The 24,243-nt window shown below is 39.5% G+C and overlaps 2 protein-coding genes across 3 annotated transcripts in view; one reads left to right on the top strand and one right to left on the bottom strand.

The window, feature by feature from the left end:
* Positions 1 to 15,404, bottom strand: part of LOC130461657 (uncharacterized) — a 28,896-nt gene extending 13,492 nt beyond the window's left edge. Inside the window, exon 1 of the mRNA XM_056829817.1 lies at positions 15,320 to 15,404. Within this exon, the coding sequence (XP_056685795.1) occupies positions 15,320 to 15,404 (85 nt within the window). The remainder of the gene's footprint in view (positions 1 to 15,319) is intronic.
* Positions 15,405 to 18,377: 2,973 nt separating this feature from the next.
* Positions 18,378 to 21,816, top strand: LOC110804087 (CASP-like protein 2B1). 2 transcript variants are annotated; one of them, XM_022009650.2, is made up of 4 exons: positions 18,378 to 18,728; positions 18,897 to 19,136; positions 19,365 to 19,497; positions 21,342 to 21,816. In XM_022009650.2, exons 2-4 carry the CDS (start codon positions 18,916 to 18,918, stop codon positions 21,591 to 21,593), a joined length of 606 nt encoding a protein of 201 aa, XP_021865342.1. In that variant the 5' UTR covers positions 18,378 to 18,728; positions 18,897 to 18,915; the 3' UTR covers positions 21,594 to 21,816. The 2 variants fall into 2 exon arrangements, with proteins under 2 accessions (XP_021865342.1, XP_056684162.1); XM_056828184.1 differs by lacking the exon at positions 18,378 to 18,728 and having other exon boundaries at positions 18,748 to 19,136.
* The last annotated feature ends 2,427 nt before the right edge of the window (positions 21,817 to 24,243 follow it).

The following is a 24,243-nucleotide window of genomic DNA, read 5'->3' as shown; positions in this document are numbered from 1 at the left end:
GCCTATATTGTTTATTTCCAAATAAATAAATAAATGTTCATTTCCAAAATAGTAAATATTCATTCCAAATAAATAAATAAATGTTCATTTCCGAAATAGTAAATGTTCGTTTTTGTAGTTTATTTCCAAATAAATAAAAAAATGTTCATTTCCAAAATAGTAAATGTTCATTCCAAATAAATAAATAAATGTTCATTTCCAAAATAGTAAATGTTCATTTTTGTACCAGTATATTAATGTTCATTTTAAACAAGACAAAACGACATCGTTTTGGATGGGGGTACAGCCAGCTTTGGCTATACCCGGGTATAGCCAAAAATTTGCGGTGTTGTACTACTCCGTATTAGTTAACTACGGAGTACACAATTTGGTCAAAATTGGTAGGTAAATTATATACAATGGAGAGTCAAGGTGTTGCATGATCGAGTGCATGACTTGCATCTAAAAAACCAGAATATCCTACTACTTATTGGTTGAGTTTTACCCCGTCCCCAACTTCAATGAACGCACATTTTTTAGGAATTAGACCACATATGTTTATTCAGATCATATCATATTATATGTTGTCAAATATTGTGTAATCTCGTATCATTCTCATTAATCACACACGTATATATAGTACAACTCAGTTACCTAAACTCTAGGTACACATTAGGTAACTTACCATAGTTAGGACTCTACAGAATATTCACAGAATAATATCTAATATCATAACATATCTTAACATCCCCCCTCAAGGTGGAGCATGTAGATCTCGAATGCCCATCTTGTTCAAAAAAAAACTGAAATTGCGCCTTCCCCAACGCTTTGGTGAAGATATCTGCTAACTGAACCTTCGTCGACACGTACGACGGACTGATGATCCTTTCCTTGATCGCATCTCGAATGAAATGACAATCTGACTCGATGTGTTTTGTCCTTTCATGGAACACCGGATTCTGTGCAATATGCAACGCAGACTGACTGTCGCAATACATCCTCATGCCTTGGTCGTGTGTCACCCCCAAGTCGCGTAGTAGTTGTTTCAACCACTTCAACTCACACGTCAGAGCTGCCATCGATCGATATTCTGCCTCAGCAGACGACCGAGAAACAGTATGCTGTTTCTTGGTCTTCCAAGAAACTGGCGACATACCAAGTGACACAAACCATCCAGTCACCGACCGACGCGTCATTGGACACCCTGCCCAATCCGAGTCGCACCACCCCTCCAACTGCAACGCACTGTCCGACCGAAGTAGTATACCTTGACCCGGACACTTCTTCAGGTATCTCACTACTCGCAAAGCTGCTTCCCAATGTGCCTCCTTTGGTGCTTGCATAAATTGAGATAGGACATGTACAGAGTAGGCAACGTCTGGTCGCATGACAGCCAAATAAACCAGACGTCCGATCAGACGCCTATACTGCTCACCGTCCGACAGGTCTGGCCCGTCTGCCAATGCCAACCTATGATTCTGTTCCATGGGAAAGTCCACAGGCTTTTTTCCCAACAATCCGGCCTCTGAGATGATGTCGAGGGCATATGTTCTCTGACATACATAGAACCCTTGACTACTTCGTGCCACCTCTAACCCAAGGAAGTACTTCAGAGCCCTGAGGTCTTTCATTTTAAAACACTCCTTCAAGTATGCCTTAAAACTCTCAAGCGCAAACTTGTTATTGCCTGCGATAATCATGTCGTCCACATAAATGAGCACACTCAGCTGCAACGTACCTTTAGACAGAGTAAAGAGCGAATAATCGGACAGCGACTGTCGAAATCCATAGTGCGTCAATGCCGTCGACAACTTTTGGAACCAACATCTAGGTGCTTGTTTCAACCCATACAACGACTTTCTCATTCGACACACTTTGTCAAAGTGATTCTTATGGAATCCAGGAGGAATCTTCATATAGATCTCTTCCTCCAAGTCACCGTGCAAGAACGCATTGTGGACGTCCATTTGATGCACGTCCCACTGTTTGACAGCTGCGACAGCTAGGAAAGTTCGAACTGTCGCCATCTTCGCGACGGGAGCAAATGTCTCATTATAATCCAACCCTTCCTCCTGATGATTCCCTAAACATACCAATCGAGCCTTCAGTCTCAACAAATTCCCATCCTCATCACGCTTCTCAGTATACACCCATTTACTCCCCAGTGCTTTCTTCCCTTCCGGTAAATTTTCCAACGTCCATGTCCCCTGTTCCTCCAACGCGTCGATTTCAGCAGCCATTGTCTGACGCCACCCCTCATGCTGCATCGCTTGTTTAAAACTCTTAGGAACTTTCCCTTCTTGCAATGCTGCTATATAATGCCTGTGCTTTGACGAAAAACGCTCATAATTAACAAAATATGTGATAGGATAAGGAGTACCTGAGAGTGATGACGCCGTAGGTGTTTTGTCGGAAGTACTATATTTTTCCCGTATTGTATGTATCACACAGTCTTTCAGCTTTGTCGAAGGAAACTTCGCACGCTTCCCCCTTCCTAACTCCGTATCCTCCACACACTGCCTTGTCTCACTCTCGTCACTACCCGTCGTCTCCTCTACACCTGTCTGTGAGGAGACGACGTCTGAATCCACTCGACTAGGTGTTTCATGTTGTTGTTCCTCCCTCACAGGCGACGACACTCCCCTGTCGTCGCCACTGGTCAATGACACCCCCTCATCAGCTCCCGGATGCGACAACACTCCCTCAGTATCACCTGTAGGCGGCGACAACCCAGTAGTATCACCTGCAGGCGACGACACGGTCTCAGGACCCGTAGTCCCACTCTCATCCAAACTCCAATGGTCAAGCCCCCCATTGAAGGAAATAATGCCCTTGGTCCAAGTATGCATTCTATGTTAAGTCTAATAAATGCGGTTCAGTATTAATTAACAAGTTAATAATTCAGTGAGATCAAGTGAGCTGAATGCCTAGCTAGAGGCCGCTTCAGTTCAAGTGGAATTAATGATATTAATCCACAACTTACTCTTGACTGAACCCGTAGGGTCACACAAATAGTACGTAAACGGATCAAGTATTTAATGGCATTAAATACTCCATCTATGAATATTCGGAAACGACGGATCTTGGTTTCAGTGGGAGCTAAGATCGTCACAGGCAAGAAATGAATACTCCGGAAACGATGATATTGCCGGAAACGGAAATATGGATCGTATCGGAAATATGAATATTATCCAAGTCGTAGATGTTGCCGGAAACGGAAACATGGCACGTATCGGAAAATATTATTGGAAATGGAAATATTACCAGAATCGGAAATATTGCCGGAAACGTAAATATTGTTCGTATCGGAAATAGATTCCGGAAATGGAAATTTAATCGGAAGCGTATCGTACGAATTAGCATCGGACGAGGCCTGCCGGACGAAGGCCCAGCACGAAGCCAGGCCATCGCCCAGCAAGCACGCACGCCACAGCCCAGCGCGCACAAGGCCGCGCATGCGTGGGCCGTGCTGCGCGGGCTGCTGCTCGCACGCGCATGGGCAGCCCTTGTGGCTGCCGTGTGTGTGTGAGTTTCAGCTCATGCGAGATTCCTGAATCTGCAAGAGTCAGTGTATGATTAAATGTCTATTCCTATTGGATAAATTGATTAAGTAGAATTCATGTAGAATTCTAATTCCAATTAATTCGCATCCTACTAGGATTACGATTCCTTTTCCATAACTCTATAAATAAAGGCCTAGGGCTCATAATTTATATACAAGTTTTCAAGTATTCAAAAGTGAGTTTTTGAGAGAAAATCAAACACACATCTTGCTCAAAAGTGCCGAATTTTCTGAGTACCTTAAGGGCGATTCTAGTTGGTCAATCTTAAGGCGGATCCGGACGTGCTGTGGACTTTCTACGGAGGGACGACACTTGGAGTCCTAAAAAGACTTGTTCTTGTTCGGTTCGGGCGCAGCTAGGGAAGGCACGCAACAAAGAGTATGCATCTAATTATGCTATATGATTATGTGTAAATAATATGTTTCCTGGGTTAATGGTTTTTCCGCATGATCTATGTAATTGTCATATGTATCATAACCTGACAGTGGTATCACGAGCCCCTTATTATTTTCATAATCTAAATTGCATGAACATGGTTAAATATTACAAATTTGCAAGAATTAAAAGGGGTGATTAATTTTCGTAATTGTTAATTAATTGCAAATTGCGTTTATTTAATTATATGTACGCAGTTTTTCGGCAGTTTCTTCATTACTCATCCGAATTGAGTGATTTTTGTGTCAATTCCGCATGTAAAAGGCATTCTAAAATTTTGACAAAAATAGTATTTTTCTGCCGAACCCAGAATTCTCAAATTCGAAGCCTAACTATGACTTTTCGAAGGTTTTAGTTTTTCGGATGCAAAATTTCGTAAATTTAAGATGTTAAATTAAATATTTGCGATTCCTGTTGATAAATCTTGAATTTTTGATTGACCTACTGCATATGTTTAACAAGTTTGAATGCCTAGTCTTGTTAATTATGCAATCTAATTTGTAATTATGATTAATTTGTTGAAAATTAGAATAATTTAGAATTAATTTGATTTTCATAATTAATTGTAATTTAATTAGAAACCTATGATTAAAAACCACCATAAAAATTGTAAATTTACGATAAATTTTAAATTTTTATGACCTAGACTTGAATCCATATCAATCGGAAATCAATTGGATAATAAATTTTCGATTTTTTCGCCCTAAAATTATGAAATTAATAATATTTATTAATTTGTCATTAATTTTAAATATAAATTTAAAATTTTATGCGATTCGTTCAAATAACTTGCACGCACGAAGCAGTGGACGCTTCGTGTTACCCTTAAGGGGTGTTGTATAATGCGGGCATGCGACGACGAGCAAGGGAGCTCGTCGCCCGTGCGGCACGAATGCAATGAGCAAGGGCGTAGTGCACGAGCGCAAGGCAGCAGCCCTGCCTTGTGTCGTGTGCCACGAGCAATGAACGGATGGGCATGGGCGAGGGGCGAGCCAAGGCAGTCGCGTGTGGGCAGCAAGCGAGCTGCGCCACAGCGCGCGCTGCCTCGCATAACAGCGCGCAGCCTCGTGCGCAGCGAGCGCAAGCTCGCGTGCCACGAGCGCTGCGCACAGCATCACTCGCGCGCACCAGCGAGCGATCTCGCGCGCCAGCGAGCGATGGCTCGCGCGCACCAGCGCGCGATCTCGCGCGCCAGCGAGCGATGGCTCGCGCGCACCAGCGAGCGATGCAGCGCCCCAGCGAGCGATGGCTCGCGCGCACCAGCGAGCGATGCAGCGCCCCAGCGAGCGATGGCTCGCGCGCACCAGCGAGCGATCTCGCGCACCAGCGAGCGCGGTAACGCGCGCGCGCTGCGAGCGATAGCTCGCGTGCGGTGGGCGCTGTGCGGAGGCTTGCGTATGGGACAGCAGCAGCTATGCAACGAGCGCATGGGCTGCGCGCACATGGCCAGCAATGGCTGTGTGCGTACGGCCCATGGGCGTGCAACGCGTAGGGTGTTTGCGTTTCGATTAGATCGTTTTGAATGTTTAATTTGAAAGTTTCAGTTTACGTAATTTTAATTAATTTTAAAATTAATAATTTGAATTAATTTCTTGGATTTTAATTTTGAATATTATAATTATAATAAATGGAATTTATTCTAATTATTTTACTAAAATTAAAATCATGAATTAATTTAAATGCGACTGAATTAAATTAAATTTTTGGATTCAATTATAAATTTATATGAGCTTTAAATTTTAATTAAATTTGTATGTTTCCGGTTAGACTAGAAATACAATTTTATGTTTAAAATTAGTAAAGCATATGAATTTATTGGTTTGAGTGGGAGTGCTTTTTAGTCATAAACTCTTGATTAGGTCTACAAATCCTTAAGGTTAAAACAACTCGATTAGAATTAATAAGGACTGAATAATTGGTAGATTATTGGTGCCCTTGATTAATTGCTGCAAATGTTTACGTGATGCATAATGTGTTTTACTAACCAGCTATGTGGGCCATTCATGATAATGAATGGGTGAATGGTATATATTGTATATGTACTGTTTTGCAGGTCATGAAGTGACTAGTATGGCCCAAATAGGATAGAAAATATGGTCTGCGTACCATTAATTTGAATGTAATTGGTCTAAAGTACCAAAGTTAATTTTCAATTCAAATATGGTCTGCGAACCATCAAATAGTTGTAATTAGTTATAGCTTATCCTATTTGAAGAAAATGGTGCCTCCCACGGAGATTTTCAAGACGGACTTTGAAGTCAAAGCTTCAAGATGAAGTCGGGCCATACTAGATCACAAATATCTTATGCATGTTTTAAGTTATTTATTGCTTTAAATATGTCTTAAAATGCATGAGATCAAAAGCTTGATTATGTTGCATGATTAAGGATTTTAGTTCACTTAAAATCTAACCAACATAGTAAGAGCCTTAAGTTCCAAACTTAAAAATTGAGTTAAAAGGTGCCATGCCAAAATATACACTTGCTTGGATATCCTTTACATCAATCTAGTAATAGTTTTCGCTCAGCGAGGTGTTACTTATTGGTCCTAAAGGGGCAAGGTACACAAATAATTGTGAGTACATGTTAGTTTTGGTGAAACTCAACGATATAAGTAAGGAGTCCTTTTATGTCGTGGCAAATTCGATAGGTTTACCTAATAAGTTCTTAGACGTACCTATCAACCAAGAATAGTTTCTAGACTATTAGCAAAAGGCTTTTGCTTACCTAAGATGTTCTAGGATTAAGTCGACAAACTGTGCTTAGTTCTTCAATGATTTTAGGATCTTGGAATCATTTTATTCACACCTGCCGGAACACATAACTTGAATAAAATGCTTAATAAACATTGAATTATGCATAAATGCTAGAATTTAAGTTTATTAAGAGAAACTGTGAATGGTTATTTATTTGTTTATTCTTTTCAATTGTAGTTTTTAATATGGCAAACAACAATTCATTCAACATTCGATCAATTCTCGAAAAGGAGAAGTTGAACGGGAAAAACTTCCTTGACTGGCAAAGGAACTTGCAAATAGTTCTTATGCAGGAAGAAAAGGAGTATGTCCTAGATGAGGCGATGCCCGAAGCTCCAGGCGACGGGATCACTCAGGCAGCCCTCAATCGTTGGATTGATGCCAACAAGGATGTGAAATGTCTAATGCTCGCCACTATGAGTGCGGATCTGCAGAAAACGTTCATCAACTCAGATGCTTTCACAATCATCAGTGAGTTGAAGAACATGTTCCAAGATCTGGCTCGAGTCGAAAGATTCGAGACTCATAGGCAAATTCTTGAGACCAAGCTTAAGAAAGGCGAGCCCGTAAGTCCACATGTTCTCAAAATGATTGGACTCATTGAGAATATGAGTCGGCTGGATCAGCAATTTTCTCAGGAAATGGCTATAGACACCATCCTCCATTCTCTTCATAGCGGGTATGATCAGTTCAAACTGAACTACAGTATGAATAGTCTGGACAAAACGCTCACTGAGCTTCACGGTATGCTGAAGACCGCTGAAAAGACGCTCAAAAGTGATAAGCAGGATGTGCTTATGGTGCGTGGGGGCAAGTTCAAGAAATCTGGAAAGAAGAGGAATGCTAAGAAAGGTGGCAACAAGGCCAGCCCAACTAAGCAAACTGGCGCCAAATCTGCAAAGAGAAAGGTCAGTCAACCCACTTCTGAATCCGAATGCTTCTACTGCAAGAAGAAGGGGCATTGGAAGAGAGATTGCTTGAAGCTAAAGGAAGATCAGAAGAACGGAACAGTCGTTCCATCTTCAGGTATTTTCGTTATAGACTGTATACTTGCTAATTCAACTTCTTGGGTATTAGATACTGGTTGTGGCTCACACTTATGTTCCAATCCACAGGGACTAAGAAGAAGTAGAAAGTTAAGCAAGGGTGAAGTCGACCTACGAGTGGGAAATGGAGCACGGATTGCTGCATTAGCTGTAGGAACTTACTATTTGTCGTTGCCCTCCGGGCTAGTTTTGGAACTGGAAGAATGTTTCCATGTTCCAAGTCTTACTAAAAACATCATTTCAGTTTCTTGCTTAGATGCTAAGGGATTTTCCTTTATAATAAAAGACAATAGTTGTTCGTTTTATTTTAAAGAGATGTTTTATGGATCTGCTAGATTAGTCAATGGACTTTATTTATTAGATCACGACAAACAAGTATATAACATAAATACCAAAAAGGCCAAAAAGGATGATTCAGATCTCACCTATCTGTGGCATTGTCGATTAGGCCATATAAACTTGAAACGCTTAGAAAGACTTCAAAGGGAAGGAATTCTAGAACCATTTGACTTAGAGGATTATGGTAAATGCGAATCATGTTTACTTGGCAAAATGACAAAGCAACCTTTCTCTAAAGTTGGAGAAAGAGCAAATGAACTATTGGGTTTAATCCATACAGATGTATGTGGACCAATGAGTACAAATGCTAGAGGTGGTTTCAGCTACTTTATCACTTTCACTGATGACTTCAGTAGGTATGGTTATGTCTACCTAATGAAGCATAAGTCTGAATCCTTTGACAAATTCAAGGAATTTCAGAGTGAAGTAGAGAATCAATTAGGCAAGAAGATTAAGGCACTGCGGTCTGATAGAGGCGGTGAATATCTGAGCTATGAATTTGATGACCATCTGAAAGAATGTGGAATTCTATCAGAATTGACTCCTCCTGGAACACCACAATGGAACGGTGTGTCAGAACGGAGGAACAGAACCTTGCTAGACATGGTCAGGTCAATGATGGGTCAGGCCGAACTTCCATTAGAATTTTGGGGACATGCACTAAATACAGCTGCACTCACTATAAATAGAGCTCCGTCTAAAGCTGTCGAAAAGACTCCATACGAATTATGGTTTGGAAAGCCTCCAAATGTGTCTTTTCTTAAGATTTGGGGATGTGAAGTATACGTCAAACGATTAATTTCAGACAAACTTCATCCAAAGTCTGACAAATGTATCCTTGTGGGCTATCCAAAGGAAACAAAGGGGTATTACTTCTACAATACATCTGAGAACAAAGTGTTTGTTGCTCGAGATGGTGTCTTTTTGGAGAAAGATCACATTTCCAAAATGACAAGTGGGAGAAAAGTAGACCTCGAAGAAATTCGAGTCGAACAACAAACTCTAGAGAATGCTCAAGATGACATTCAGGATGAAACTCAGAGATCTTTAGAAGAATCTGGTGAGAATCATGGTCAATCTAGAAATGTTACCCCGCGTAGATCGCAAAGATATAGATCTCAACCGGAAAGGTACTTAGGTATTTTGACGAACGAGAGCTATGACGTTCTATTACTCGAAAGTGATGAACCTGCGACTTACAAGCAAGCTATGACGAGCCCTAGCTCCAAGCAGTGGCAAGAAGCCATGCAATCTGAATTAGACTCCATGTCTGAAAACCAAGTATGGGATTTGGTCGATTTGCCAGATGGCTACCAAGCCATTGGAAGCAAATGGGTTTTCAAACTGAAAAAGGACAAGGATGGGAAACTTGAAGTTTTCAAAGCTAGATTGGTTGCAAAAGGTTACAGGCAAGTCCACGGTGTGGATTACGATGAAACCTTTTCACCAGTTGCAATGCTAAAGTCTATTCGAATAATGTTAGCAATCGCTGCATATTACGATTACGAAATATGGCAGATGGATGTCAAAACTGCTTTCTTAAACGGCGTTTTAACAGAAACTGTGTTTATGACACAGCCTGAAGGTTTTGAGGATCCAAAGAATGCTAAAAAGGTATGCAAGCTAAAGAAGTCAATCTACGGATTGAAGCAGGCATCCAGGAGCTGGAATATACGTTTTGATGAAGCAGTCAGTGACTTTGGTTTCATCAAGAACGCGGACGAATCTTGTGTATACAAGAAGGTCAGTGGGAGCAAAATTGCTTTCCTAGTATTATATGTCGACGACATATTGCTTATCGGAAATGACATTCCTATGTTGAACTCTGTCAAGATTTGGCTTGGGAAATGTTTTTCGATGAAGGATCTAGGAGAGGCACAGTACATATTGGGCATCAAGATTTACAGAGATAGATCTAAAAAGATGATTGGACTTAGTCAAAGCACTTATATCAATAAAGTGCTTGATAGGTTCAAGATGGCGGACTCCAAGCGAGGCTACCTACCCATGTCTCATGGAATGACTCTAAGCAAGACTCAGTGCCCAAAAACACTTGATGAGCGTAGACGAATGAATGGGATTCCATATGCATCATTGATTGGTTCAATAATGTATGCTATGATATGTACACGCCCGGATGTTGCGTACGCACTCAGTGCTACGAGCAGATACCAGTCAGACCCAGGAGAGGCGCATTGGACTGCTGCCAAGAATATTCTGAAGTACCTGAAAAGGCACAAAGATGACTTCCTGGTCTATGGTGGAGATGATGAATTAATTGTTAAAGGCTATACGGACGCAAGTTTCCAAACCGACAAAGATGATTTCAGATCACAGTCTGGGTTTGTCTTCTGCCTCAACGGAGGAGCAGTAAGCTGGAAAAGTGCTAAGCAAAGCACCATTGCGGATTCTACAACTGAAGCGGAGTACATTGCTGCACATGAAGCAGCAAAGGAAGCTATATGGCTAAGGAAGTTCATAGGAGAACTTGGTGTAGTCCCCTCCATTAAAGGACCAATAGCCCTGTATTGTGATAATAACGGAGCTATTGCACAGGCAAAAGAGCCTAGACACCACCAGAGAGTCAAGCATGTACTTCGTAGATTTCACCTTCTACGAGAGTTCGTTGAAAGAAAAGAAGTCGAGATAAGCAAAATTGGAACTGATGACAACATATCAGATCCATTAACTAAACCTCTGCCGCAAGCGAAGCACAACTCGCACACTGCAGCTATGGGAATCAAGCATATTGGAGAATGGCTTTGATGTCTCTGTTTAATGTTTTAAAGTTTTAGAGTTTAAATCTTTGTAAAACATTATTGGTTAATCATTCACAATAAATGAAAGGAATTCATTTTTCCATTTAATTTGTGGTTTATTAAATGATGAGTCCCTTCAACTTGACGATATATTCAAGATAGACTGTCAGGACCAGTCCTGTGACTAAGAAATGTCTATCAAGTGAACTTGAATGTCAAAGGTTGAAAATGGTCCCTAATCGGAGCTTTCTATAAAATTGGACGCATAGAAAACGTTAGACGATTAGAATGCAAGATGACTAGTAGTTCTGTTTCTTGAACTATGTGGACATGGCAATGTCATAATCATTTGCATAGATACTTACTTTGGGAAGACTAGTATCGGACAAGACCTATGAAACTTTACTGTAAGAGATGAAAGTCTGTCATAAGTAAATTTCATTAAATTATTAGACACTAAATCCTCAATACCTGAGTGATTTGAGATTACTTGTTTGAGAACTGGTTGCTTTGACGTTGACCAACCGTCGCACCGTAAAAGGAGGCTATAAAGGCAACGCTCAGGTAATCACCTATCAAACGAAGTCTAATCTCAAGATCGCAAGATTGGGATTGTCCTCCCATAAATCGGGATGAGATGCTTAAAAGTTGTACAAGGCCACTCGGAGAGCTAGAAACTGTGAAATGCATGGCCGTGCTCGGATGAATCATAGGCTATGATTATCTGTTTATTTGATCAGTTGAACTCTGAAACCGAGGAACACCTCTGGACATAATAAGGATGACAACTCTTACCTTATGTTCAAGAGCAAGCATCGAGCGACAAAGGAATTAGGAAATGCACACTTGTCCCTAAGGACAAGTGGGAGACTGAAGGAAATAATGCCCTTGGTCCAAGTATGCATTCTATGTTAAGTCTAATAAATGCGGTTCAGTATTAATTAACAAGTTAATAATTCAGTGAGATCAAGTGAGCTGAATGCCTAGCTAGAGGCCGCTTCAGTTCAAGTGGAATTAATGATATTAATCCACAACTTACTCTTGACTGAACCCGTAGGGTCACACAAATAGTACGTAAACGGATCAAGTATTTAATGGCATTAAATACTCCATCTATGAATATTCGGAAACGACGGATCTTGGTTTCAGTGGGAGCTAAGATCGTCACAGGCAAGAAATGAATACTCCGGAAACGATGATATTGCCGGAAACGGAAATATGGATCGTATCGGAAATATGAATATTATCCAAGTCGTAGATGTTGCCGGAAACGGAAACATGGCACGTATCGGAAAATATTATTGGAAATGGAAATATTACCAGAATCGGAAATATTGCCGGAAACGTAAATATTGTTCGTATCGGAAATAGATTCCGGAAATGGAAATTTAATCGGAAGCGTATCGTACGAATTAGCATCGGACGAGGCCTGCCGGACGAAGGCCCAGCACGAAGCCAGGCCATCGCCCAGCAAGCACGCACGCCACAGCCCAGCGCGCACAAGGCCGCGCATGCGTGGGCCGTGCTGCGCGGGCTGCTGCTCGCACGCGCATGGGCAGCCCTTGTGGCTGCCGTGTGTGTGTGAGTTTCAGCTCATGCGAGATTCCTGAATCTGCAAGAGTCAGTGTATGATTAAATGTCTATTCCTATTGGATAAATTGATTAAGTAGAATTCATGTAGAATTCTAATTCCAATTAATTCGCATCCTACTAGGATTACGATTCCTTTTCCATAACTCTATAAATAAAGGCCTAGGGCTCATAATTTATATACAAGTTTTCAAGTATTCAAAAGTGAGTTTTTGAGAGAAAATCAAACACACATCTTGCTCAAAAGTGCCGAATTTTCTGAGTACCTTAAGGGCGATTCTAGTTGGTCAATCTTAAGGCGGATCCGGACGTGCTGTGGACTTTCTACGGAGGGACGACACTTGGAGTCCTAAAAAGACTTGTTCTTGTTCGGTTCGGGCGCAGCTAGGGAAGGCACGCAACAAAGAGTATGCATCTAATTATGCTATATGATTATGTGTAAATAATATGTTTCCTGGGTTAATGGTTTTTCCGCATGATCTATGTAATTGTCATATGTATCATAACCTGACACCCATGACCATCATGCACCAGTGGCAACACATCCGATTCATCTACAAAAGGAAACGTCCCTTCATGAAACTTGACATCCCGTGAGACGAAGAACTCATGTGTCTCTAGATCATAAAGTTGCCATCCCTTCCTGCCAAACGGATAACCCAAAAACACACATCGGCGACTCCGAGACTCAAACTTATCCCCTTTACACCGGAGATTATATGCATAACACAGACACCCAAAAACGCGGATAGGCACATACGATGGTGGTTTACCAAACAACATCTCATAAGGTGTTTTATTGTCAAGGATCGGGGTAGGTGTACGGTTTATCAAGTAACAGGCGGCCAAAATACATTCCCCCCAAAATTTTATTGGAAGATTTCCTTGAAAACGTAACGCCCTCCCAACATTCAAAATATGTTGGTGTTTTCTCTCGACTCTCCCATTTTGTTGAGGCGTCCCAACACACGACGACTCAAACAGAATCCCATGTTGACGAAAACAATTTTGTAAGCAATTGAATTCAGTATCATTATCACTACGTACTACTCGAAGGGATCGATTAAACTAACACTTAATCATGGCAACAAAATTAAGAAATGTCGATGCAACTTCCATTTTATTACTCAGTAAATAAATCCACACACCTCTAGAATAATCGTCAACAATGGTAAAAAAATACTTTGCCCCACAAGACGAGGGAGTCTTGTAGGGTCCCCATAAATCAAGATGAACCAATTCAAATGTGCGACTAGCACGACTAACACTAACTGGAAAAATCTCCCTACATTGTCTTGCCCGCGGACATACATCACAAATTGTTTTATTCTTCCTAATCTTATGACTCACATGAGGAAGTAACTGCAACACTTTTTCCGACGGATGCCCCATCCGTTGATGCCACAAGTCGACCACACACTCCACTGCTAGCACACGAACCTTTGGAGCCCCACGGAAAAAATATAGTCCTTCCTGTCGATCACCTACGCCAATCACCATCCTCGTCGAGCGGTCCTGAAGAACACACATTTTGTTAGTAAATTGAGTAGCACAATGTAATTCGTCACTTAATTGAGTTACAGAAATTAAATTGCAGTTCAATTTAGGCACAAATAGAACATTATCGACCACGAAACCATCCTCCAAGACCACCGAACCATATTGGTTTGAATTTGCAGGTTGACCGTCCGGCAACACAACCTGTTGATTAATTTCTTGATGTCTTGATATTTCTCAGGATTGAAATATCACCCGTCACATGACGTGATGCCCCACTGTCAACAATCCATCGTAAATCAAGATTACCTTGCAACTTGTTTGAAGGTCGTGACAAGATGTCAACTATTTGCTGGACTTGCTCCTTCGTCACCCCAACAAGCTCATGATTGGTTGTCGTCACTGCACCCTGCGAGTCGTCTCCACTCGTCACAGTGGTTGTCGCCCCTCCTGTGGCATTGCTCACGACATTGGCACGAGCGACACCACTGGTCGACGATGCTGCCCCACGAGCTACTCTGCCTCCTCTAATCGACGTCCTGCCTCCTCGACCAGGCCCTCGTCCACCTCGTTTCTTCTCATCCCACCATTCAGGAAATCCAATCAGCTGATAACAAGTTTCTTCCTCATGACCCTCACGATTGCAATGACCACAAAATCTGCCACTGACATCTCCCGACCTCGACCGAGCCTTAGTCTCGACCTTGAACGCCATGACACTCTCCGGACCTCTCGCTGCCTTGGCGCGCATGGTCTCGGTATTCATAACCGTCTGGTACGCCTCGTCGAGTCCTGGCAACGGCGATCGTGCTAACAGTTGTGCACGAATGGCTTCATAGTGATCATCCAGGCCAATTAGGAAATAGTGCAGACGATCTTCATCGTGAATGTCCCCCACCTGCTTCGCTATATTACACGTACAACCCGCACATACACACCTGGGAACTCGTGCATACTGTACGTACTCCTTCCATACCTTCGACAAGCGGCCATAGTACTCCATGACGCCCTCAGACGCGCCCTGCTTGCAACCACTCAGAGCCATCTTAATATGGCAGACCCTGGTGCCCGACACGACGCAGTACCGCGTCCTCAAATGACTCCACAACTCGTGAGCAATATCAAAGTCCTCCAGATTCGAACGCAAACTCTCGTCAATGGTGTTTGTGATCCAAGACACCACCATCGAATTGACCGCAATCCAATGTTTCATCTTCGTCTCGTCCGTAATGGGCTCCTTCACAGACCCATCAAGAAAACTAAATTTGAATTTTGAAATCATCGAGCGACGAACCGCTTTGGCCCACTCATCGTAGTTCGACGCTCCTCGAAGTTTTACAGGGGTGATGACAATACCGGGGCCGTCACCTGACCCAAGATAGTAGTCCAGATCGACGGCGGCGGCGATTGTCTTTTGTGGTGGCTCCTCGTCATTACCCATTGTTATGCCCTAGGAATTTGTAACTCCTCAGAACGCAGTACTCAACAAGCGAAGGAATTCGCTGTTCTCAAACTCTCTCAAACTCGTGCGGAAAAAAAAATCTAGGGTTTTTAACCTAGGCTCTTGATACCATGTCAAATATTGTGTAATCTCGTATCATTCTCATTAATCACACACGTATATATAGTACAACTCAGTTACCTAAACCCTAGGTACACATTAGGTAACTTACCATAGTTAGGACTCTACAGAATATTCACAGAATAATATCTAATATCTTAACATATCTTAACATATGTTTATCCAGTAGTTTAACAAGCGTTATTAAACAAGGAGTGTAAGTTGTTGTTAATTATTTACAGAGTTGAATTTTGAATTTGCAAGCAAATTTTGAATGCGAATGGACCACAAATACAATACAATTAAATTACAAATGTGGGCGGGGATTTGAATCGGATAACTAAGCCAAGATATTATTCATTGTATTTGCAAACGAATTATTTTGTGGACACTAAACTCCAAGTAAATCATTGTTTGATCCTTTAGTTGATAGGGTAAGGGCCGCAGCATGTAAAATTGGTTTTTTTTATACCTCCTTTCACTTTTAATGTGGGATAGTTGTGGTTGGTGAATGACTGAATGGTTTGATCCAACGTCTCAAGATTACAAGATAGATCATCTTAAGACGTGCCCACCAAAGACACTCATTCAAACCACCAATTTCCACTAGTACAGTGGTAGTCGTACAAACACTAGATGGAAGTAATAATTTCATGCAACCATATATGATATATGTAGTGCTTCTCCACTTTCAACTTCTTTTAGTAGAGAATGCATTAAAAGCGTCTCATTTCATTAGCATTATCTTCAAAATGTATGAAAATTCTACATTATTAGAATTACTTCTGCAAATTAAGCGTATCAAGATTTAAATACTGTTAGCCTAAAATGGATACACAAGATTGGACCCGACTATCCTTGGTATCAAGTGTCACTCCTAAATAACCTCTAAGCCTATTTGTGAGAATGAAACCTTGTCATAAAGTATAGGTTACGCCGTTACGGTGTTAGTGTGTTACCCTACTTCATTTTAATGTAACAGCCTAGTAAGAGAACCTATAATAATGATTGAAATTTTAGATACACCAAGAATAATTACACTAGAATTTCATTACGTATTTCATTGTCCCTCTCATTCATGTCCCATTACCTAAGGGATAGGACACATGATAGGACATTACAAATGTGATCTATGCTCTGGTAAAAACGATATTACATCTAAATACTCTGTATAATGTCAAAATTACCAAATTGTTTAGGTTGGAAATAATTATAGCATTAGGCCATAACTTACTCCTTTTAGTTACTCCTTAACACTTAGCATTTACCAACCCTTTGATACTTTCTACCTAAACAATGAAAACAACACAATCAAAATCCAGAGAAGCACTAGTCTCTAATCTCATTGAGTTAATTAAGGTGGGTTTTGGAATCCAAAACTCCACTCAAGACTCGATTGTCAGTTGAAGAATCATATGAGCATGCAACCAATTTTTTTTCCCAACAAAATTAAATCTTGTCACGTCATCACACTTTATCATACTTTTAGATAACTATGAGATGAGCTTGAGAATAACATGTAAAAATAAGGTAAGTTTTATGTGAATCCAAACAATGAAAAACTAAGTAAAAGTTAACAGAATATCGATGTAATAGAGTATGAAATTGGAGTTGAGTCTAAAGGATAAATTCACCCTCACAACCTCACTAGCTAGGGAGTACTATTTACGGTAACACTTGAATTACCAAATTGTATAATTCATTCTTAATAAAGTGAAAAATACTTGGACAATCTTTTAGGGAATGAAAGAATAGTATTTACATGTACTCTCTCCGTCCCAGATTAGTTGTTACACTTTTCTTTTTCGTCTGTCCCAGATCAGTTGTTATACTTCTAAATTAGGAATGACCTCACAATTGTTATATTGCCTCTCTCTTTCCACTAATATTTTTTTTGTCCTCACACCCTCTCTCATTCAATTAAAAGAATAACCCAATAACTCATACCACATCTCCTTTTTCAATAAAATAACAATTGATAACCAAACAACCACTTATTACCTTAAACTTTGTGCAAAGGTCAATTTAACGACTAATTTGAGACGGAGGGATTATAAATTTATACGTTTGTGCACCCTTAATTATCCACCCATCTAAGTGAGGAAGTATTTTCGGATATCTGATATGTGCTAGCAAATGCATATCATAGCAAAAGACAAAAAAGAAATTGAATGATACTTTTTTAAACAAAAATGATACTCCATCCGTTTCTTTTAGTTTGTTACGTATTCTTTTTAGGGTGTTTCACGATGTTTTGTTACGTGGGAGAATATTTCTTTTTATAAGCTTATTATACTATGATTTTTGTGCCATCTTTTAATTTTAATTGGTCCAATTTTTTCAACTCATTAAATTTCTTTACAATTTCCCAAGTATGTTAAGTTAGCAATCTTTGTGCTTTTCCATTATTGGTTCATTTTGATAAATAAAACAATCTTATTGGTTGTTGTAAACTTGTAATGATTAGTGGATTGAAGTATTCCTTGAGTTTATTTTTTTAATAAAAAAGATAAAGAATCTTTATTATAAGTTAATAAACGCGCAAAAATCTAAACGTAACAAACAAAAATAAACGAAGGGAGTACCTTTTTTTTTTACAGAATGATTCTTTTTAACATTTTTTTTTTGTTGATTGGAGAGGGGCAGGCCCCTTAAGAAAAGCTAATACAACATAATTCTTTTTAACATGAATGCTACTTCTTTTTTTGTCTTTTACGGAGTAACTATTTATGTGTTGCCACATATATCTAATATCCGAAAAAACTAACCCAATCTAAACTGTGTGATGAAACCTCTTTAAACTTTCTTCCCTAAACAATGAAACAAAAGAATCAAAACCTAGAGAACCAGTAGTGAGTAGTCTACAGCACAGAGGAGTACTTGAGCAGTTCACCTTGTTAGCCAATCTGCATTTGTTGAAGTAATGGGCCTTCATTAATACTTTCTCCTACCCTCGATTTTCTCTCTCCTTTCTCAGAATTCACACTTCCTTCTTGGGACGAGGAACTGTCCTTCCCCATATGAAAGCTCCAACTCATTTGAGCCCACTTTAATGCCCTGACCCCATTTTCTTCCACTCCGTACTCATTAAAGATTCAATTTTGTCCTCCATTGTTACTTATAAACTCTACTACCACTTGTCACTTCTTCTTGCCTTGCACCTGTTCCTTCCCACTATCACCCTTAATTAGTAACATTTTTGTGGTGAGTATTGATTTGTAATTTCATTCAATTTTCCAATTTTTTAAAGGGTCCACCATACATAGAAGTATAGAACTGTTGATTGTGTTTATTATAAGAGCAAAGTTTGAGGCTTTCATTTTCTCTCTCTTAAGTCTTAATTTTAACAAAATTTGGTTTAAAATTTTGAAGTTTGTTGTGAAAAAAAGAGATGAGTTTTGGAATAAGCCCTGGAAATGTGGCTGTGCACCATGGGAGCTGCACTGCTAAAGTGGCTATTGAAAGGAGGGTCAAAATTGCTGAAATGGTGTTAAGGGTTTTGATTCTAGGATTGGGTGTTGTTGCTGCTGCTCTTATTGGGTTTGATAGTGAGGTCAAGGTCATCTTCTCCATCACTAAGAAGGCTACTTTCACTGACATGAAGTCCCTTGTGTAAGATTTACATCTTGCTTCTTTTTTACCTTTGTAACTTTTTTGATTTCTAGATTTACTGCCCGAGGGCAATGAGAATCGAACCCTTTCTTACAAAATCTATCTTGTTCCCGTGTTACTCAAGGGTGTTTTTTTCCTCATTTTAAACCGATCAAATTTGTAATTAACATGGTTTCCTTAGAAAAAAAATGTAAAGTATTAAATTTGTAATCTTGATTTGGTAACCAGGTTCTTGGTGGTAGCTAATGGGATAGTAGCTGCATATTCAATGTTGCAATTAGTGAGATGTATTCTGGGAATGATAAGAGGAAGTGTTCTCTTTAGCAAACCTCTAGCCTGGCTCATCTTTTCTGGTGATCAGGTATATCATACTCAATTACTCATACTGATTTCTGCTTCAAATTTTAATTACGTTTTTTTTTTGAGTTATTAAGTTCTTAAATAGTTGGTATTAGTTGAATTATTCTAAAATTTATTCCTAATCATGAACATTTTCCCTGTGGGACTGATACTTTGAGACTTTTACTGCCCTTAATTGGTGACATTAAGATATGAATGTGTAAATTAAGAAATTGTTCATTGTTGCATTATGTATTTTATGCCGGTCAAATAATATTACATTGATATTTTAAATACCGACGAGCTTTTGGCCTTGGTTAAGATTGAGGGACGGTGTACGACATTTGCCCTATTAGGTTCAAATCCCCATATTTTAAGTTGACCAGGGAGGGTAGATATCTTGAGCGACCGGGAATATGGAAGAAGAAATAAGTTGATTCCTAATACATGTACACATAGTGTACAAAGCATCTTGTACACCATGCTTTTCTATTAGTTGAAATGACATATTTATTGTCTTTCATTCTTATTTTTTATTGGGTATGATGATGTATTGATGTGTCAACAAATTAATGATGGTGTATAATAGAATTTTGTACACTAGGTGTACATGTAGCTTTTTTTCAAGTTGATTGTTAACAAAAATATACTCTTGTTAGGTCGGTGACCCTCAAATGATGCAAAATGTTTGTGTTGTTAATCAATAATTACTCCTATGATTTAGTGGGTCAGACATTAAGTCCATTGGCATTAATTCATAACCTCCTTATAGTTGTATTACTTGATGGTCCCTATGTTTCTCATGTTATGCAAACTCATCTTCATTAAAGAAGTATCATGAATTGTACTGACACTGTGACACCTACCATTACGTACCATTTGACGGTCCTTGGAGAAAATAAAGCCTCTACATTTTTAACAAAGGATTGGTACAAGTTTGCTTTGTAAAGAGTTCTTGGGCCTAAAGTTATTATTTTGTTGACAAAGTAGGTAAAAAAAGTACGGTTGGGCCCAACGATTTGTACCGTTAACGTACCAATGGATCAGGATCACAATATGCGTAAGAGGCAAGGCTGCATTCATAAGACCGCGCTTATACACGCTGCTAGAGGATTAGATTTTCTTCTTTTGTTTAGGGAGGAGGGGACTAGAGAATAGTTATAAGTAACTATGACATGAACAATGATGAACTAATAAAGTGTACTCGATTTGAGGTTTCTAATTCTTCAAAGAATTATAGGATCTTCTGTGCATTTTTGGCCTGGTTTTCAAAACAACAGTTTTCTGTGGCCTTGATCGTAGATTCTGCATGCTTCTACCTCCATGTACATATTTGCATTTCATAGGAACCTGTTCAAATGGTGAAGGGTCTCCACTCACTTCATAACAAAACAGTAGGAGACTGGAAAACCAATCTCTATGTCCCCGTATAAATTACTTAGTGAAGTTTGTTTGTCATGCAAGTACACATTGGATAGTTAGTTACTCCGTAGTACTGTTACTAACTCTTTGATTCTGATATCTTCTAGAAGTGAAATCTGGTCGAACTCTCAATGCTATCTTCCTGTTTCCTTTATGATTACACAAAACTGGAAGTTGTGCAAGTTAGTAGAAACTTCTGAGACCCATAGAATTGTTCACTTTATGAAGAATGAGCAGTTGCAAGGAATTAGAATCTTAGACATATGTTGGCATACTTAATTATTCAATTCTGCAATTACCTTGCCATACACATGTAACATGTCCTGAACGCATGATTCTTAAATATGAAATTTGAAAAGCTTTTCCATGTTTGTGTTTTAAGAGTCCCAACGAGTATGATACTTTTAACAGGTTGAATAATACAACTTAATTGTTTGTATGCAGGTGATGGCATATCTGATCCTTGCAGCAGTAGCAACAACTGCAGAGTCATCTGTGATTGGAAAGTTCGGACAAACAGAACTGCAATGGATGAAGACTTGTGGTTTCTATGAGAAGTTCTGTAACCAAATTGCACAAGGAATAGCAAGTTCTGTGGTGGTTAGTCTTTGCACAGTTATTCTCTCTTGCATCTCCGCTTACAGCCTCTTTCGCTTATATGGAGGGAACAAAGGGAAGAGCGACACAAGATGGTAGGTGAGTAGAATAGCAATGTGTATACTTACATATATTTATGTATATTTAGTATGGCTCGTTTCTGATGTAGTTGTTTCATTATCAGTGTAATTGTGTCTCAAAAGCATTTTGTTGATGTTGCTATGGTAAAGTTTAGTGTGTATGTAAGTAATTGTTTGCTCGTGGCGGAAGAACTGTTAGTTAGTCCATAGTACAAGTTTACAAGTTTACAAGTTTAAAGCAACTCCTTGGGAAGAATTGACACAGTTTTCTCTATGTATCCCTTTTTGTACCAATAAACAAACAAAATATACCAATAAACAAACAGAATAATTCATATAAATTCAATTCAAAGATGTTTAAAACATGATAAGCTGCTACATTGAGTTGGATGTAACAAAATCAACTACCCTAGTAAAGCAAAGGTGATAAAAACTCAAGTCTATACATTTGATCCAATTGGCATTGATTGAATTGGATCGGAGGATGATGGGAGTGAAGTTGTGGGATCATCCGGAGAACCAAGGATATGCATATATCTCAAAAGGGGTAACTTCATCACCTTTGGAGGACCCAGTGTTTTCAGAAATGTTTTAGTTCTTAAGTTGCAATCGACAAGGAAAGAATACCCGGCAACATAATGTGTACCACGCAACCTAAAGTAAACAATAGTTGGATCACAAGGATGCATACCAAGAATGGAACAGCTATAGTGTTTTGGTTTCCATTTAGGGCCGCCTGTGAGGTCGGTGATGTTGAATTTATACATTGGTCTCCAGTAGCAAGCATCGAGGTTATCAGTCTGCGTTTCATATCCTTTGAGTTGCCAGAAGCGAAGATCGAGTGAACAGTCTGAAAATTGGCCAATCCAGAAGGAGCCAGCAGATAAGCTTATGCCTCCCATCATAGAATTCTGGCATGTTTGTCGTTGTGATGGCCAATAAGTTTCTTTTGGTATGGATCATAAACGACAGTTGTAGCATCAGCAGCAGACCAATGAAGACGTCCGTTGTGGAATATAGATGGAAAGTTATCTCCTGCCCAACGCATCTCTCGTAGGCTCTCGACTGTTTCAATGGTCCATTGAGCAGAGGTTGATGAGAAGATCTCTGCCTCATATTTGGTATGGGGGTGCATCTGATGGCACTGATACTCGTCGTGAAACCTTACTACCTGGAATTTACAGTCAATGCAAAGTGGGTGAAGGTGTTGATGAGACTTAAAATTCCTGCAGGGTTCGACTATAAAACCAAGATGAACATAATGGTGTTGACGAGGGGCAGGAGGGAGGGCCATCCATTGCTTTGTCAAGGGATTGCAGATGTAGTATTGAGATTGCTGGATTTGAGCGGTGGTGCACAACAATAATCCACTAGATGAACCTGATGCTATCCACACGCTGCCGCCACGCTTACCTTAAAACCTTTACCCTTAAAACCAGATACAGGTGGTTGATTTGCAGTTTCAGATACAGATACAGATACAGATTGCAGTTTCAGATACAGGTGGTGGTGGCTGAAAGCAGGGCAGGAAATCAAGTGACAAGTCCAAACCTGTTGGAGCATTCAAGGTCATAACCACTTGCATATGGGTGGTATGCAGATTAACAACCACAACACCAACATCTTCACGATTACCATCCTCATCTTTCATGTCTACTAAATTATTATTCGTGATTTTCCAACCTTTAGTCACTTTGCAAACCGTGCAAAAATAATCATTATGCTCTGATTCTCTCTCTCTTTCTGTTTTCAGATCTAATTTCTTCAATTTGTTTCGCATATTTCTCGCGCAAATCAATATCATCACCATTACCATTACCAGCCATAATATAATATAATTCAATTCAATTCAATTCAATTCAAAATTTGCTTCCTTTTCTCTCAAACCCTAATTTACCCATCCACTATACTTATATAGGACCGGACCGATTACTTTAATTACTTATCCCTTTTCTTGTTCGGAATAGGTATATGGTTATATACTCCGTATTCCAAACCAAGTATACAACCGTAATAGAAGTTGTGTAGTATTAGGAAGTTGCGCAGTCCTTCCCTCAAAAAAATACATGCACCGGTCATCCTCCTTTAAGGGTGCGTTCTACATCCTCATAAATCATAATTGATATGTACTTTTTCGAGCCTCCCACACTGATGCAGAAGATTGTTGATCTGTAATTTGCAACAATAAAATTCTGTTTTCTTGGTTTTTATTGTCAACCTTATTTTGCAAATTAATATCCTGATCTACACAGCCATTGGTGATTTATATTTCCGTGAAGAATTATTTGTTTTTGTTTTTCATCCCTCAAACCCTAAAATTCAGTACTACTCTTATTAGGAAGGTCACTGTCCCTTGAAAAAGGAAGGTATTTGAGTTAGCTGGGGATAATATTTGGAGTATGTCTTCCATGAGACCGCCATATGCGTAAAATTAATATTTAATTATAATACTAGAATATAACTATTTGATTACGTTAGAGGTGACTACATAACTAAAAGTATTTCTATTTGGTAAAAAGCTGGTTTTATACTTATTATGCAGAGTATAATATTAAAAGTATAATATTATTTGGTAAGAAATTCGTTTTATACGTAAGATTGAAATATTCAATATTTTTTGTGCGCAAGTGAGTCGCAAGAGAAATACTAATTACAAATAGAGGAGAGGA

Source organism: Spinacia oleracea, chromosome 5, assembly GCF_020520425.1.
Source record: "Spinacia oleracea cultivar Varoflay chromosome 5, BTI_SOV_V1, whole genome shotgun sequence".
In the NCBI taxonomy this organism is placed as follows: domain Eukaryota; kingdom Viridiplantae; phylum Streptophyta; class Magnoliopsida; order Caryophyllales; family Amaranthaceae; genus Spinacia; species Spinacia oleracea.
This window is presented reverse-complemented; position numbering and strand designations above follow the sequence as displayed.

Bases quoted from the DNA above. Each gene is read 5' to 3' on its own strand.
- LOC110804087 (XM_022009650.2), top strand. From the start codon at position 18,916: ATGAGTTTTGGAATAAGCCCTGGAAATGTGGCTGTGCACCATGGGAGC. The intron at 19,137-19,364 runs GTAAGATTTACA...TTTGGTAACCAG, and splicing joins ACTGACATGAAGTCCCTTGT to GTTCTTGGTGGTAGCTAATG. The intron at 19,498-21,341 runs GTATATCATACT...GTTTGTATGCAG, and splicing joins TCATCTTTTCTGGTGATCAG to GTGATGGCATATCTGATCCT.